This window comes from Protopterus annectens, chromosome 17.part0 (assembly GCF_019279795.1).
Source record: "Protopterus annectens isolate FY-2018-M chromosome 17.part0, PAN1.0, whole genome shotgun sequence".
NCBI lineage: Eukaryota > Metazoa > Chordata > Ceratodontiformes > Protopteridae > Protopterus > Protopterus annectens.
The window spans coordinates 815460596-815478359 of NC_056751.1; the positions used below are offsets into that span (position 1 = coordinate 815460596).

At 44.6% G+C, this 17764-nt stretch overlaps 1 protein-coding gene across 1 annotated transcript in view; it reads right to left on the reverse strand.

Moving 5' to 3' along the window:
* The window catches only part of SBF2 (SET binding factor 2), a 3151758-nt gene that overhangs the window by 1686286 nt on the left and 1447708 nt on the right, over positions 1 to 17764 (reverse strand). The window contains exon 6 of the mRNA XM_044058929.1: positions 1730 to 1766. Within this exon, the coding sequence (XP_043914864.1) occupies positions 1730 to 1766 (37 nt within the window). The remainder of the gene's footprint in view (positions 1 to 1729; positions 1767 to 17764) is intronic.

Here is a 17764-nt window from a genome sequence, read left to right on the forward strand (position 1 = left end):
TGCAGGGCCACATTCTCATTTAAGAAGGTTTTTGTGGTCTATACTCTTATGGACAAACCCTTATCAAAACCCTCTCTCCATAAGTCCACCCAAGTATTTGGAACACTATGTCTGGAAAATTCCCATCAGTTTCTTCTGCCAGCCTGGTTGACATGGGCATATTGAGACAGTGCAGCAAATGCCTCATGTTTACTGACAGCCCTCTTGTCCTAGCACATAATTCTTCTACTTGCAAGAAATGCATTTACATCAGTAACTTGGAATCCATGCTCTCTCATGCCACAGTCAGTACTCCTGACAAAGAGGAGATTGCCAACACAAACACCACACCAGTCACATCACATAGCCAAGCACAAGACACACCCACCTATGCAGAGGTCTTCAATAAAAACTTAACTAAACAGCAGACGTCCAAAACACACTCAAACAAACTCTATACACAGCGCCAAACACATCACACCTGTGTCTCACAAACACAGCACCTAAGGCAAAACAATAAACCAATACACCCCACAAGGCATAATGTCAAACCAAATGTACTATTCATTGGCAACTCAATTGTGAGACACACCAATGTCCCCCTCACCAGAATTGAGAAGGAGACGATCAATTGTCTTTCTGGTGGCAGAATCCGCCACATCACGCATGCACTTAAGTCTCTCCACAACAATTACAATTATGACTCTGTCATTGTCCATGTTGGTGTGAATGACTTGCGATATACCTCCCCGGACTACATGAAGAGAGACATGATTAAGCTCTCAGAGGATGTGTCCCAGGTAGGTATGACCCTAGGCCAAAAGAGCATCCTACCTTCACCAGGAATGATACCACAATACCAACAAAAAATAATTGACTTCAGCAATTGACATAGTTTCTGGTGTCATTCCAAGGGAATCCAATATCTATCTGCTTAGGATGACATGGTTGCCAGGCCTCGATGCTTTGTCAGATATGGCCTCAACCTGTCACCACTGGGATTCCAGATCCTGACCAAGGCTCTTGCCTCCCCATTGTGTCTTTTTTAGGCCATGTCCTAAAGACAAATCTTCCAACATAAAAGATCTGTCAAAAAGTAAATTGAAGGTCATGCTGCCTAACATTAAGAGCCTTAAACTGAAAATACACTCACTGGAGGCTCTCCTTGCAATGGAAGATGCCTATGTCTGTGCAGTCAAGGAAACTTGGTTCAGGGCTGAGGACAGCACCCCTGCCTTCCCAGGCTATACCTCATTCCACACATTCTGACCCCAAAATTAGCTTGGGAAGACTAAGTATGGTGGAGTCTCTATCTTAATTAAGGACAAGCACACATCCACACTGGTTTGCCAGCATGATGCACTGGAACTACTCCAGGTGTAGCTAACAGCTGGCAAGACACCCATCCAAGTTACAGCCAGCTATAGACCCCTCCCATGACTCAGAACACCCACTCCTCCTACCTGGATCTACTTGATTCCATCAAGGTACCCCCTAACACCCTGATCCTTGGTAACTTCAACTACCCCACCATAGACTGGGTGAACTATTCCTGTACTAATGCACTAACCCAATGATTCCTTGACTTCATCGGTTCTAACACATTAGACCAGCTAATCTCATCACCCAGAAGGGGAGATAATATTCTGGAATTGGTTCTCACCATCATAGGTGACCACTGCACCACTCCCATTCCCTGGTGAGATCAGATCATCGGTCAGTATCATTCGAAGTTTCTGTCCCCCCCAACCCCCCCCCCCCCCAGCTGTGATCAAGCTAAAAATCTTCTCAAAAGCTGACTACAACCTCCTAAGGGAGGGTTTCAGTAGCTTCACACCACTACCACTCTCACAGAATGCAGACAACTATGCTGAACAGAACGCCAATGCAGTATACAAGCACCTGTACAACTGCATGGATTGAGCCATACCCAACAGAACTAAAACTTGCACCTCAAGGAAACATAAACCTGTCTGGTGGACATCCTCTATCAACAGGTTTACAACAAAAGGAAGAAACTGTTGTCCAAGGGTAAAAAGGAACAAATTCCAAATTGGAAATCTCCCTCCTTAGCCTCAACAAGCAAATTAGATCACTAGTGAAAACCTCCAAAGCCAATTATAAATCAAAACTAACCTGCGAAACTAAGGGAAACTACAACGCCTTCTTCAGTTATGTCAGGAACCTACATGGCAAAGCCCAGGTTCATTCCAAATTAGTACTTAACAGTATCACTTACACTGATCCTGTTGATTTAGGCAACCTGCTAGCAGATGGGTTCAGTGCCAACTTCACCCCCGTCACCCCCAAAGGCCTTTGTGACATCCCTGATACTTGTCCTGCACCTCACATCTCTGTAGATCAACTGTTAAAGGCCCTATCCAAGGCAAAGAACACAGAATCCATGGGACCTGATAGTATTCCAGGCTGTATTATTCATCATTTCCAGCAAGAACTAGCTTTGCCATGGAGCACCCTATTAACCAGAGCCTAAGTACAGGCTTCATTCCAGCAGAGTGGAGAACTACCATTGTCATCCCCTTGCAAAAGGTAGTGCCACTACTGACCCTGGAAACTACTGCCCCATTAGCTTAACAAGTCTGATCTGTAAAGCCATGGAGCGTATTATTATGGCTCTCATAAACAAGGACATAGGCAATATCCAAGCACTTGACCCCACCCGGGTTGGATTCATCAAGGGCAGAGCTTGCCTGTTGAACCTGGTTGACTTCTTTAAGACTATTACCAAGGCACTAGATGAAGGAAAGTCGGTACACATTGACTTGGCTATGGCTTTTGACACAATCCCTCACTTGGGCATCATCGAAAAGCTAACACAACTTGGCTTAAATCCCTATCTCATCAAGTGGGTGGCCAACTGGCTCACAGACAGGATCCTGAAGGTCAAAATAGGTGCCACCACCTCTGATAGCAGACCTGTCACTAGTGGAATCCCCCAGCAATCTGTCCTGGGACCCCTACTGTTTGGCATCTACTTCTCAGAGGTCCAAAGACAAAAGGCCTGTGGCTGACCAAGATTGTGGATGACTGTAAGTTGGGTGCTGTCACTGACTCCCCAAATGATGTTAACATACTGAAAGAGGGTCTCACAGCAACTGACTGGTGCTAAAGTTATAGCCTCAAGTTAAACACAAAAAAAAAGTATCACCATACCATCTGGCAAAAAGATGGCCCCTACTGATTACCAGATCAACAGCAAGCCCCTAAGCACACAATCTGTTGTGAGAAACATGGGTACTCAGATTGGCAACAATCTCATGTTTGACCATCATGCAGCGGCAGTGGTCAGAAAAGCCTTTTAGTTGTTTCATCTCATAAGTAAAGGGATTGCATCCAGAAAAAAGGAGGTTATTACCTCTCTATACTCCTCCCTCATTAGACCAGTAACTGAGTATAACGCCCAGTTTGGTATGTACTTCTCCAAACATTTGCATCAACTGGAAAGGCCACAAAAATACCTGACAAAGAAAATACATGGCCTCCAACATCTGCCTTATGTGGACATGCTCAAATCACTGTCATTCTTCTTGGTATCGTACAGATTTCTCAGAGGTGATGTGTGTCTTACCTACATGGCAATCTCAGACCCTGCCCTACTAGAGATTCTCCATATCTGTAAGTCTAACCCCTCATGCATTACCCACTCAAAAGCCCTGAATCTAATATGCGACATCAACAAAACCTGCTGGATGGACAGGTTTGTCTCACAGAGGTTGCCCCGTCTCTGGAATAGACTTCCCATAAACATCAAGCAGAGTACCTCACTGACCCTCTTCAAGTGCAACCATGATGACTGGATGGCAAACCACAAATTTATCCCAGGGGTTCCACCTGTGTCCCTCATTGACAGGGGCTTCTGACTGGGGTTTCTTTTTGGGGATAAAGTCTTGGCTTGGCTTGGATGGGCACAAAAGCCATTAAAAAAAAAAAAAAGAGTGGCCCCATGAAGCAAAGGGATAAAGCCCTTACTGCACCCCAGATCACCTGTGTTTGATCAGAGGCATGGGTGTTGGAGGGGCAGCATGAGGGAGGATGGGACTCAGTGGCTTATGCCAGCTTAACAATCCTGGGAGTAGGAGGCATCCAAGGCTCACTATAATAAGCACTGTATAGGCCTGACTGGCTCATGCTGCATAAATGGTGATCCACTTAGTAGGGAAGCTGCACACCTCCTGAGGGCAGTGATAACACAGCTGGCATGGCTTAGTGAGGGATGTAATTTATGGCACACTACACGACAGCATGATTTAAATTACTGGGGGCAGATGGAAGATGAGAATATGGAAGCTAAAACAGAAATAAATGTATCGTTTGTTTTAAGACACAAGACAGGAAGAATTAAAATGCAAGAAATTAAGGCAGGTAATAAAAGTAGGTGTGATGCCCCTGCACTAGTCCAGTACTCAAGGAGCTTCAATTCTCACCACTGGCAACAGTGGGGAACGTACACGCTGGGAGGATGACAAGTACACACACAATAATGTGCAATTTCCCTTAAGAGAACACAGAGATCACGGTCAGTCTGTGGCTGGTTTCTCCCTTTATCCAGATCCCCAAAAAGACTCCACACTGGCACTGCTATAGGGTTGAGATCTCAGCTGAGTGAAATAAACCCCAAGATATCCACTACCCTCTCTGTCCAACCAGTGCTTTGTGCCCCTGCCCAAGTAGCTGACACACACACACTCCTTGAGATTTGATTTATATGCAAACACACACACACTCTTGGAAAAGGCTGTCACAGGTTTACTGGCTATGCCCCCTCCTGCCCAGACTATAAGGTAGTTTATACTGCCAGCAGCCACTACTTATCAGCTACTTTAAGGCCCTTAATAAAGGGTGTCTAATCCTACTGTGTAATGTTACTATTAATCCAAATGGTAGTCTGACCAAAAGCAAGGCTATTTAGGAGTGTCCTATACAGCGTCACTATATAGATATGCAAGTATAGAGATAAATATCTCTAAACAGATCAGCCACAGTTAAAAGGTTTAAATATATTTAATAATAAATCATAAAAAAAACAATACTCAGTAAGTAATCAGTTACATCAGAGTTCAAAATCACAGGAAATATTTAAAACATTGAAGGACAGTCTCAAATAAATAAACATCCAAGCTACACATAACTATATTCCTATCTGAATCTAAAAAGATTCACTATGCCCTAATAATTTACTTACAGCAAGGCAAGTGCAGAAGTGGTAATGAGTGATGTTCTTGCTAGGTCAAAGACAAAATAGAAAAATGCACCTCTCTCTCTCTCTCTCTCTCTCTCTCAGAGAGTTCTTAAATTAATATCAAATATTACTGCTGGGTTAGCTTGGATGACATCACTTTTTTGTCATCTGACTTTAGTTTCCAAGCTAAAAAACAACCCACTGCAGCTGGTAGCATTTAACATCTCTCCTTGAAAATACATAGCCTTCAGATGCTTGCAGATCCTGGAAGTCATAAAACACTTCTACATTTCAAACCTAGCAATTACTTCTCTTTGAAGACAATACAAAACATTTCTAGCTCTAGACATTGTGTCTGATACTGCATTGAAATTGAGAGATAGCATCTTCTGTTTATGGCCCAGCAATTATAACAACAACTTAATTTCCACTATTTTCTCTGAATGTTTTTCAAGTTAATCTCCTGTATTTCAGTTTCCATTAAACATATACATCTAAACAGTCACACTACTGCAGATACATCCCTGTTCTATTCCAATAGGGCATGCTGTTGTTACATTTTAGCTCAGTACTTTACACACAGTTCTGTATAAATCATATCAATACTCACAATGACATTGAATTATTTACAAAATTCCTGATAACTGGGCTGGCAGAGTGACAGTAGGGTTATGACTTGACCCTCTTTACTTAAGCCAGTCTCTAATTAGGCATTTTCTCTTGAAAAAAAAATCATGGAAAATAGCAAGTGTCCAGAGATTTTAGGACAAAACATATTTAACTAAATTTCTAATACAGAGATAAAACAATTATTTTGAATTGGAAACCTAAATATTATATAAATCAGTAAAAACAACTAAAATACTGCAATAGTGAGTTTTGATTTTGGCAAAAAGTAAAGTGTAGTGCCTTGCACTGGTTAGATATATGGTTTTCCAATAAAATCACACATGTATGTATTTTAAAAAGGCCACGACTCGCAAAAAAGAAATAAATAAAAATAAAAGAGTAGCCCTGTGGAGCCCTTACTGCAGCCCAGCTTACCTGTGTTTGATCAGAGGCACAGGTGTTGTAGGGGTAAAGCATGGGGAAGATGGAATTCAGTGGCCTGTGCCAGCTTGACCATTCCAATTTTGGGATTCAAAAGCTGGCAACCTTAGATAAAGAACTTCTAGTGCCCAGGGAATGCAATGCACACATTTCTGTAGGGAAGAGTTGAATTTCACCTCTATATGACTTTCTTCCTTATCCCAGAGGAGGTCAAGAACATGACGTTTGAATGGACCCTGTTCAAGACTTCTGTTGATGAGGTAACAGCAAGAGCTCAGGCTGAAAGGTGATCCATGCTTGTTAATGAGATAAGCCTAGGACTCACCTAGACACAAGCAATGAAGGGAAACAGTCATGCAAATGAAACAAGCCTTCCATGCAATGCTGGCAGGTAGTTCTTTAGATTACACTGATAGGTACAGACAGGCCAGGAAGGCAGCAGCTATGTCTGTCAACAAACCAAAGGCTCATGTGTGAAACAAGTGTATCAACTCCATGAAGAATGACTGGCAAACCTTCCATTGACTAAGGAGAGGACTGAAAGGCATTGTTCTGACTAGCCTTTGGAAGACATTGACAGGAGGCGGAAGGAATGTCAAAGGATACAGCCTTGTAAAGCTAAACTTCTTTTTAAGTTCTGTCACATTCATCTCCATTTTTGACAATTAATCAGAATAAAGTGTATTTTTTCCCTCTGGTCCAATTTCACAATCTATTTCTGGAGATTACTGCTAATTTTCTGCATTTCAGCCATCAATAAGTGAACGTTTGTTTCTTCGTGCACTTCATTTCGTTGTCTAAGCTGGTAGCAGTTTTATCGTTGTCAAAGTCCTGTATTGACCGATAGTTCATTTCCTCTTTTTTTTCCTTCTTCCCTTCTTTTTAGGCATCCATTGAGCCACTATATCGCCAAATGGAGAGAAGCCAGTTGATGTGCTCAGGAGACGTACTGAGAATACAACCTGGTTAGTTCCTATGGCATGTGCAAAAGGCACAGTCCACAAGATGCGGACTTGGAACAGACCTCAGACACACACTGGAAATATTACAGCTCTCTAATGGCAGGGAAAGGCCTGTGGATTCCCAAAAAGAAGCTGGAAATTGTTTCTGGAGAAAAAGTTTAATCTGCTCTGCTCTACATAATACCACCATGACCCTCACCAGGACAAGTAGCTTACAAAATGGATGATGAAAAGACTGAGAGGTGGAGAAATAGTTGGGAAGACTGTGAAAGAATGGCAAGAGGTATTTTCAAAAAGTCTTTTTGATTTTAAAATGAATGGTGCTTTTGGTATAGGGATTCATTGTGATACAGAAAGAGGAAGAATTGCTCTGGGGGCATAGCAGTAGTGGATAGAGAGTGGAAGGACATGGGGATTTAATATCTGAAGATTTTGTAAATATATCTGTGTCAGAAGATCCACTTTTCAGAAAGTAGAACTTCATATGGTTGAGACCATATGATCGCCTTTCTGAAAACTCAAACAAGACAAAATGCTAATCTACATTTTTGCAGGGGGGAAAGTTCCCCTGCACTCTTTGTACCCCCTGCTTACTATATATACTAACTCTGAGACTGCACTACAGTGGAGGAAAAGGGTAAATTCCCTGATCCCCACTGTACCGTGATCTGCACACAAAAGCTTTGGTGTTTGGGAAGGCAGATCATATGGTCTCAACTATATTGAAGTTCAATTTTCTGAAACTTTGATCTTCCGAAGGCGACCCACATATGTGTCTATATATATCTATATCTATATGGGTGCACTTCTGAGTCTTGAAATACTGAAATGTCGAATTTCAGTATCCCGAGACCAGAATGTTGAAAGTGCCATTGTTTGAAAAGTACAGTTGTGTACACTTACCATAAATGTAGATGTTCGAGTGTCTTCACTGTTGCAGTCACCACATTTGGGTTATCCCTGTCAGAGTAGCCATCGACCAGCATGAATACCAGAGACTTAGTATTTCTGTGTCAGTTGCTGTCACTTGTGGACTGACGTCAGGTCATCAGTGGTATAACGTAAGCCAGCTGATGCCATTACATCAGTTTTTCTTGCCCTAACCTGTCAAGGAGCCCCCAAAGTAGGACGCCAGGTTCTGGTGAAAGAATCCCACCAGTGGAAAATAAATACCAATATGTCCCTTGAAAGGAGAACAATAAGGAAGAATGGTAACAAAAAACAAAGGGGGCTGGAGGGAGGGAAACCAGGACTGCAACAGTGAATACACTCGAACATCTACATTTATGGTAAGTGTACACAACTGTACTATGTTCTTCGTGTTTCACTGTTGCATTCATCACATTTGGATAGATTCCCAAAGCTGAGGAAAAGGGTGGAGGCAGTCAAGGAACTAGGGGCTGGCTAGCATGCCCTGCAAGACTGCAGAGGCAAACCCTGCCCTGGATTTGGAGAAGAGAGGCAGGTAGTAATGCTTGGTAAAAGTGTGAAGAGATGTCCAGGTGGCAGCCTCCAGGATGTCCTTGGTGAGGACCCCTCTGAGGAAAGCTGCAGAGGTGGAGGCTGCTCTGTTGGAGGGTGTCCTGACCCCCCTGGGGGGAGGCTTGCCATGCTGCTTGTAGCAGAAATGGATGCAGTGTGCTATCTATTTGGAAATGGTTTGCTTGGAGATGGCTTTGCCTTCTGCCCCTGTAGCAAAATTATCGAGCAATTGATCAGAATTTCTGAAGGGGTTAGTCCTGTCCAGATAGTATCTGAGCTGTCAGTGCACATCCAGAGATTGCAGAATCCTTTCCCCCTTGTTTTGGGGGTTAGGAAAGAAGGTGGGCAAATGAATGGATTGGTCTGGTCACTACCTTGGGCATGAAGGATGGATTAGTTCTGAGGGATACCCTGTCTGCATGCAAAATGATGAAGGGTTCCACAGCTATGAGTGCTTGCAGCTCAGAGACTCTTCTGGCTGAAGTAAAGGCCAGAAGGAAGGCTGTCTTCCAGGAGAGAAATTTTAGCTCTGCAGAAGAAGCTGGTTCAAAAGGTTTGAGGGTGAGCTTTTCTAAAACAAAGTTAAGGTCCCAAGCTGGTGTTGCTGCCCTTCTGGGGGGCCTCAAGTTGCTAGCCCCTCTGTGGAAATTTTTAATCAGAGAGTATGAGAAAAGAGGCTTCTCTGTGAAAATGTGCAAAAACAGCAGAGGCATGAATTTTTATAGAGGAGAAATTAGGTCAGCTAAGTAATGAGGGATGGAGGGCTATACTGTATTGGCCCCTTCACCTGGATCCAGGTGTAGAACCTTTTCCATTTATCTGCATAAGACTTTCTGGGTGCCAGGGCATCTGGCCTCTCAGATAACCTCCAGAACCTGTTTACTGAGGATGGCAGATTGGTACGGGGTTAGGGAAAAAGCCAAGCTGCCAAATTGATTGTCTGCAATTGGTGTGCGTGAATTCCCCTTCCCTCTGGGTTAGGAGGTTTGGAATCTGAGGAAGATGCCATGGAGGCAGCAGGGACAAGCTGTGCAGCAAGGGGTACCAGTGCTGTCTGGGCCAGTCTGGAGCTATGAGAATGGTCCTTGGTTTTTCCTCCCTTATTTTGAGCAGTACCCTGGGGATGAGAGGTAGGGGAGGAAAGGCATAGACAGACAGGTTTACCCAGGGGGAGGACAGGGCATCCACTTTCCAAGTCATGCAGTGATGTTCCCTGGTGCAGAATTTGCTGAGCTGGTGGTTGGTGTGGGAGGCAAAGAGGTTGTCCTTTGGGGTTCCCCATTTCTGAGTTATTAGGAAGAAAGTACTTCTGTTTAGCTGCCACTCATGTGGTTCCAAAAACTCTCTGCTTAATTGGTCTGTTAGGGAGTTGAGAGAGATCCTGGTAGGTATTGTGCTAACAGGTGTAGTTGCATGGAAGAGGCTGTGAGCCAAAGGGTCATGGCCAGCCTGCACAGAGGGTAGGAGTGAGCCCCTCCCTGCTTGTTGATGTACCACATCACAGTGGTGTTGTTTGCTTTGATCAGGAGTACCCCTGGAGAGATAAGGGGTTTGAAAGCTATCAAGGCCTGCTGCACAGCCATCGTCTCCTTTTGACTGATGTGCACGGGGATTTGCTGTGTGCTCCATTGGCCCTGTATGCACTTGCTGTCCAGGTGTGCACCCCAAGCATAGTCTGAGGCATCTGTGGTGAGGGTCTGAGTGGCAGGGTGTGGGGAGAAAGGCAGTCCCTTGTGGGAGCAGGCTGTTCCCCACCAAAGAAATTCCTTTCTCAGGCAAGGAATTATAGGTAGAAGAGTTTCCACATCTTGAGTATTGACACCAAAGGCTCTTTAGGTACCACTGAAGTTTCCTCATATGCAGTCTGGCATATGGAATGAGGAGTATGCAAGAGGCCATGAACCCCAGGGCTTGCAGGATTTTCCTTGCAGAAAGCTGGGACCTGGTGGCCAGTTGAGAGAATTAAGGTGACAGAAAAATTTGTTTGTCTGGTGTAAGGTATGCCATCTGGGATGCTGTGTCCAGACTTGCTCCCAGGAATATTATCTTTTGGGTGGGTACCTGTTTGGATTTCTTTTCATTGATTGTATACCCTAGGGAAGTTAGTAGATTATTTACAAAGGCCAGGTCTTTGAGCAGCTTGCCCTGGATGTCTGCCTGATTAAGACAGTCGTCTAAGTAGGGGTAAATTTGAATATTTCTTTGTCTGAAAAAGGCAATGGCTGGAGCCAGGCATTTTGTGAAAACTCTGGGAGCAGTATATAAGCCAAAGGGCATCACAGAGAACTGAAAGTGTTGAGATCCTGCTCTGAAGCGGAGATATTTTCTGTAGGACTCCCTGATAGGAATGTGGAGGTAGGCCTCTTTTAGGTCCCGAGAGTTTAGCCAAGCGTCCTTGGAGAGCATGGGTAGCGGCTGCTGGAGGGTGAGCATTCCAAATTTTGGGATCACCAGGAAGGCATTTAGAATGGATAGATTGAGGATGGGGTGCCAGGTGCCCTCTTTTCTGGGCACAAGAAAAAGTCTGGCATAGAAGCCTTGACCTATCTGCTCTGCAGGAATGTGCTCTACTGCCCCCAAGGAGAGCAGGGAATCGATTTGCTTTTGATCCTCTGCCCACTGATATGGCGGTAAATCTGGGAACCCTTTTGGGGTTAGAAGGGAATTTGTACCCCTGAGACACAATGTTCAGAACCCATTGGTCCTTGGTAATGGTGGCACAGGTGCTTGAGTGAAAGGAGATTTTGCCTCCTAGGGGTATGTGAAGGAGGGCAGAGGTGAGGTCAGGAGGAGGAGGCAAGTCATTGCGAGTTCCTACCATAAGGGTGGGCTTAGAACTCATTGGTTTTGCAGTGGAAGTGGTCCACTGCTTTGATCTCTGTAACCCTTGGGGCTGCTGTCTGGGGGGTCTGTTTCCACAGGGCCTGGGCTGGGCCTGTTTATTCAGAGCAGGAAAGGACCAGTGCTTGTCGGGGAAAATGTCTGCTGAACCTAGGGGGCTGAACCTGTAAGAAATCTTTAACTGTCTGCATAGATTTTGCTTTTTCTTTTATTCTTTTTTAAGACCTCTTCTGCTTTAGTGCCAACTAAGTTATCTTTGTGCAAGGGTGCATCCAACAATTTAGATTTGACATGGTCTGGCAGAGGTTGTTCCTTAAGCCATGCATGTCTTCTAATGACAGATCCAGTGACTGCTTCCCTGCAAGAAGCTTCTAGGGCGTCAAAACCACAGTGCAAAGTGTGTTTAGTTACTTGACTTGCAGAATGCATTAAGGCTTGTAATTCTTTTGATTCTGCCCATGCAGGAAAGGAGGACATTTCTTGTTTAAGGAGTTCCAAGGTATGTTGCTGATATTTAAGCATATGGAACTGATATTAGTGCCCTGATAGCAAGAGTAGCTGAAGTGTATACTTTTTTACCCCATCTGTCCAGTGCTCTGGAATCCCTGTCTGAGGGGGTGGGATTCTTAGCAGAGGTTGCTTTAATCCCTTTTGGCCCTTAAGAAATGACCTCAGGGTCAGCTGTTGGATTTTTAAACAAATATTTGTGTGAGTCAGGGACTCTGTAGTATCTGTCTGGTTTTCTGGGAGCAGGATGGAGGGCATCTGGAGCCAAGCTGAAGTCAAGGAAAACGTCATCCACCACATCCAGGACAGGGGGGATGGCTAAGGGTCTGTGTTGTGGAAGATCAGGAATTCCCTGAGTCTCTTTTTAGACTTAGGGTAGTCTTGACTCTGCCATTGGAAATGCTCCCTTAAGGTATGAAGGGTTTCCCCAAAAAAATTCCACTGGAGGAGAGGCTGAAGGAATGGATTCCTCTGCATCAGAATCCTCATATGTGGAGAGGGGCTGCATGTTTTCATAGTCAGATGCACTGGATTCATCTGACTCTTGTTCAGACAAAACTACTGGATACAGATCTCTTTTGCTTTTGGAGGGGGTGGCTTGGCTTCCCCTAATCAGCATCATAAGGTCTTCTGCCATTTTAAGCATTTGAGACTGAGACAAGGGAGCAGGCGCCTGAGAGTGGGTAGTCGGTTTCTTGGGTGTGGTTTGACCCCTGGGCCTAAGAAACTCGGTAGTTTTCGAAAGGACGGTAGTCACAAAAGAAGGCGTCAGTTTATGTTGGGATTCTGAGTTGCGAAGGACTTCCTCAGAAGACAGTGCCTGCTCAGTGGCTCCAGACCCATCCAAGGTAAAGACGACCACAGGATCCTTAGACGAAGAAGAGTTCTGCAGCATACCAGACTCCAAAAGGGTCTCAGTACTGGCCTGCTAATTAACTGAAGTGCGCATCACGGGCTGTGAAAGCATCTCACTGAGCTCTGGAGAACTAGCTTAACGGAAGCGTCATCAGAAGGTATTGTCCTGTGCAGTCTGTCTCTGTCTTTATATTTACGCTTTTACCGAAGATCTGCTGTTGGATGGCTTACCAAAGCCATATCAAAATTCGAGGACTGTAAACGGAAATATCTGGCTACAGTAAGGCCCCGATGATGGATAGTTCTGGCATTAAACAAAGCACAGAAGCGACTATGAGGGACGTTGTGGTCTGGGCCTAGACAAGTGATGCAGTAAGAGTGGAAATCCCAGTGTGGTGCTTGCTTTCCACAGGTGAGACAATTATTAACTTTTTTCTGACATCGGTTAGTGCAAGAAAAAAGGATATCAACAGGATATTTAGCTTTCAAAGACTTCAACTTCAATTCAGAAACAAAAACTCAGGTAGCAGCCGACCAGCACTCATCTGAACTGCTTCTGCTTCAGGCTCCATGGCAAGAAAGACTGATGTAATGGCGTCGGCTGCCTTACTTTATACCACTGACAACCTGACATCAGTCCTCAAGTGACAGCAACTGACGCAGAAATACTAAGTCTCTGGTATTCGTGCCGGCCGAGGGATACCCTACCAGGAATAACCCAAATGTGATGATGTTATGCCTGTGCCCTGGCCCAGCAATCAAGGAGCCCCAATCCTCATCATTGACACCAGAGAGGGCGACTCCTAGAAGAGGAAAGGATAACTAATACACACAGTAAAGTACAACTTCCCTTAAGTGCACACAGACATCACAGTCAGTCTGGGGCTGGTTGCTCCCTTGCTCACCAGGTCCCCAATAAGACTCCCCACTGGCACAACTATAGGGTCCAGATCTTAGCCAAGCTGGCAAGCTAATCTCCAGTACCCTCTCTCTCCAACCAGTGCTTTGTGTCCCTGCCCAGGTAGCTGACACACACCCACACTTTCAGATAAGTATTTATACAACTTCACAGACACTCCTGGGAAGGGCTGGCACAGATTCTCCAGCTGTGCCCCTTTAACCAGACTATACGGTAGTAATTTCTGCCACCATCAGCTAATATTATCAGCTACTAAAAGGCCCTTAAAAGGGTTTCCAATTATTACTGTGCAATATTATTATCCAACTGGTAATGTGACTATTCCGTCTAAGGCTTATTTTAGAGTGGCCTATTACAATGAACTCTATAAATATGCAATGTACTCTAGAGCCTACTTCTCTATACAAGCCAGCCACAGGTAAAGATTTTTAGAATATTTAATAATAAATAATTAAAACAGAAGACAATACTACTTCACCACAGATATATCTAAGAGTTCAGAAATCACACAGAAACTTAAAGTAATACAGTAGGACAGGTCTGATGTCAAAGAAAAAACACTTAATCTAACTTTCTAATCTTCAGCTAAAAGAGAAAACACAGTGCTATAATCCTACTTACAAACATAAAGAGCAAGCAGTGCTGGGTTAGATTTCCAAGATCAAAATGCTCACAGTTTCTCATTGAACAACAGTTTTTAAACTCTAACCAACAGCTCTGCTGGGGCCCTCCCAAATTACATCATTTTGACACTCAGGTTTTCTCAGGCCACACACTGCATTATTTAGAAAGCTAACACCTGCTCAGGAAACTACAACAATACAAGGAATTTCACATATACACTCAAGCATAAACCAGAGCAATAAAGCATCTTCCACATGTAAATTCTGGACCTTAACTTTAACCTTAATATAATGGGCATGAAACCTTCATCCAGACCCACTGGAGCCGACTTGTAAAACATCAACGAGATTCATAATATTTTTCCAACTTCAAAAGACTCATTTGAAATGCTTGGCTTGGTTTTCCTTACAGCAGATGGCAATGTTGCAAAAATCTTGAAGTTCACATTTTATAGTGTTTTCTTTCATTTAAAAACACAAGCCTGTATTTTACATTTATTCATACAGTTGATAGAATTATGTTGCAAATTCTATTTGATTAGGCTGGCAGCCTTCGCCCATCTTCCTCCAATCTTCACACCCCCCCCCCCCCAGGGAACTCAAGTGCCCCTTGAGAAACATCATGTCAGGTCTATCTGGGTGTACCTCACCCCATTCCCTGTCTTGAGAGCCCATCTGCATTGGCACTGCTACTCCCACTGCAGTGCTGCACTGACATATATGCTTGCAACCCCAGGCTTCATCTTAGCAACTTGGCATTTTGCTGACTGGCTCTGTTTAACCATCTTAGAGGGTTGTGATCTGTCATCACAGTGAATTTTCTTCCAAACAGATAAGGCTGAAGTTTTTGTAGTGCCCACACTATGGCTAGACATTCCTTTTCTACAGTTGCATAGCTTTCCTCCCGGGGTTGGAGCCTACAACTGAGATAAACCACTGGGTGCTCTTCTCCCTCTGAAGAAATCTGGCTAAGTACAGCCCCCACCCTATAGTTTGAAGCATCCACCTGCACAACAAATTCTTTGCTATAGTCTGGACTGGCTAACACAGGGGGTCCTCCCAAAGCTTCCTTAAGCTTCTGAAATGCCTGCTCACATGCTGTGGTCCACACTAACTTATTTGGCCTGTTCTTCCTTGTCAGGTCTTTGAGGGGAGCAGCTATGGTACTATAACTAGGGACAAACTTTCTGTAGTACCCTGCTGTCCCTAAGAATGCCCTCACCTGCTTTTTGGTAACATGTGCAGGCCATGCCTGAATGGCTTCCACTTTGGCAGGTTCTGTCCTTATCTTACCACTTCCCACTCTATGTCCTAAGTAGGAGACCTCTGCCTTACTTACCTGACATTTGCTCGGCTTAATGGTCAACCCTGCCCTCTGTAGTCTGCCCAACACCTCCCTGACATGCTGAAGGTGCTCTTGCCAGGAATGGCTGCAGATAGCAATATCATCCATGTAAGCAAGGGCAAACCCTCCTGCTAAGATATGATCTACCAGCCTCTGGAAAGTCGCTGGGGCATTCTTCATCCCAAAGGGCATATTTGTGAACTCATACAAGCCAAAAGGAGTAACAAAGGCTGACTTCTCTCTCGCACTGGGAGTCAAAGGCATCTGCCAGTAACCCTTGGTAAGATCAATGGTTGTAAGATACTTAGCCCAACCCAGCTGCTCTAGGGCTTCATCTGTCCTAGGCATGGGGTAAGCATCTGACTCTGTGTGACTATTTAATTTCCTGTAATCCACACAGAACCTGGTGCTGCCATCCTTCTTTGGCACCAACACCACTGGTGAGGCCCAGGGACTATTGGACTCTTGAATGAACCCTAGTTCCAATATCTCCTGTACCTCCTCCCTCGGAGTCTGTTTGACTCTCTCAAGCACCCTATAAAGGGCCTGCCAGATAGGACTTTGGGGTCCTGTATCCACCTGGTGCTGCACCAGGTGGGTGCTCCCTGGTTTCCCGGTGAACATGCCCCCAAACTCCTGCAACACTGCTCAGATTTCTCAAACCTGGGTAGGAGATAGCTGCTGGGACATTGCTACCCCTTCCACCAAGATGTCAGTCTGAGCCTCACTGAGGAGATCACTCACAATCTCAGACTCCTCCTGCAATCCACTGCAAATGCTCAGCACAAGGGCCTCCATAGCATGATAAGGTTTCATAATATTAACATGGTACAATTTGTGCTCCTGTCTAGCACTTCCACCATGTAGTTAACATCACTTACCTTTCTTACCACTTTGTAGGGTCCCTCCCAAACTGCTTACAGCTTGTTGTGTCTGACAGGAATGAGAACTATCACCTGCTGCCCTACAGCATACTCTATATCTTGAGCATTCCTGTCATACCGCACCATTTTCTGTTGTTGGGCTTCTGCCAGGTTCTCCTGGGCCAGGCCCATGAGTTCCCTGAGGTTCAGGGCATATGCCACAACATATGCGAGACTCACACTCACCTTCCCACTCATCTCAAATTAAATCTAGAGGTCCCCTCACCCTATGCCCGTACAGCAACTCAAAGTGTGAAAAACCTGTGGATTCCTGGGGATCCTCTCTGTAAGTAAACAACAGATGGGGCAAATATTTGTCCCACTCCTTCTTAAACTGATCTGCAAATGCCCGTAGCATGGACTTGATTGTAGAGTTTAACCTCTCAACAAGACCATTAGTCTGGGGATGGTAGGGGGTGGTCTTCATGTGCTTCACCCCACAGCACTTCCACAGACAAGCCAGCAGGTCTGACATAAAAGTGGCACCTCTGTCAGACAGTATTTCCTTTGGGAAACCTGCCCTGCTGAAAATCTCTAACAAAGCATTTGCCACCTTCTCGGCCTCAATGGAGGACAAAGCCACTGCCTCAGGGTATCATGTAGCATAATCTACAGTCACTAAGATATACTTTTTCCCTGTGGAACTTGGGGTACTCAGAGGACCCACAATATCCATAGCTACCCTCTGAAATGGCTCCTCAATCACAGGCAAAGGCATCAAAGGATCTCTCACCTTGTCTCCTGCCTAGACTACCTTTTGGCACTGCTCAGTGTTTTCTTTCATTTATAAACACAAGCCTGTATTTTACATTTATTTATACAGTTGATGTAATTATGTATCAAATTCTATTCGACTAGGCTGGCACCCTTCGCCCATCTTCCTCCAATCTTCACAGATGACTGCAACAGTGAAACACGAAGAACATCTGCACATTGTTGAATCTGATGATGCCGAATGTGAGGTAGGTATTGTGCAGTCTGTATTTGTAGTGTGCTGTCCCTTTAAAGTTTTGTGGTTTCTGGGTGTTGAAGATGTCAGTGGAGGTGTCATTATGTTCTGAGATCCAGGTATGTTTGT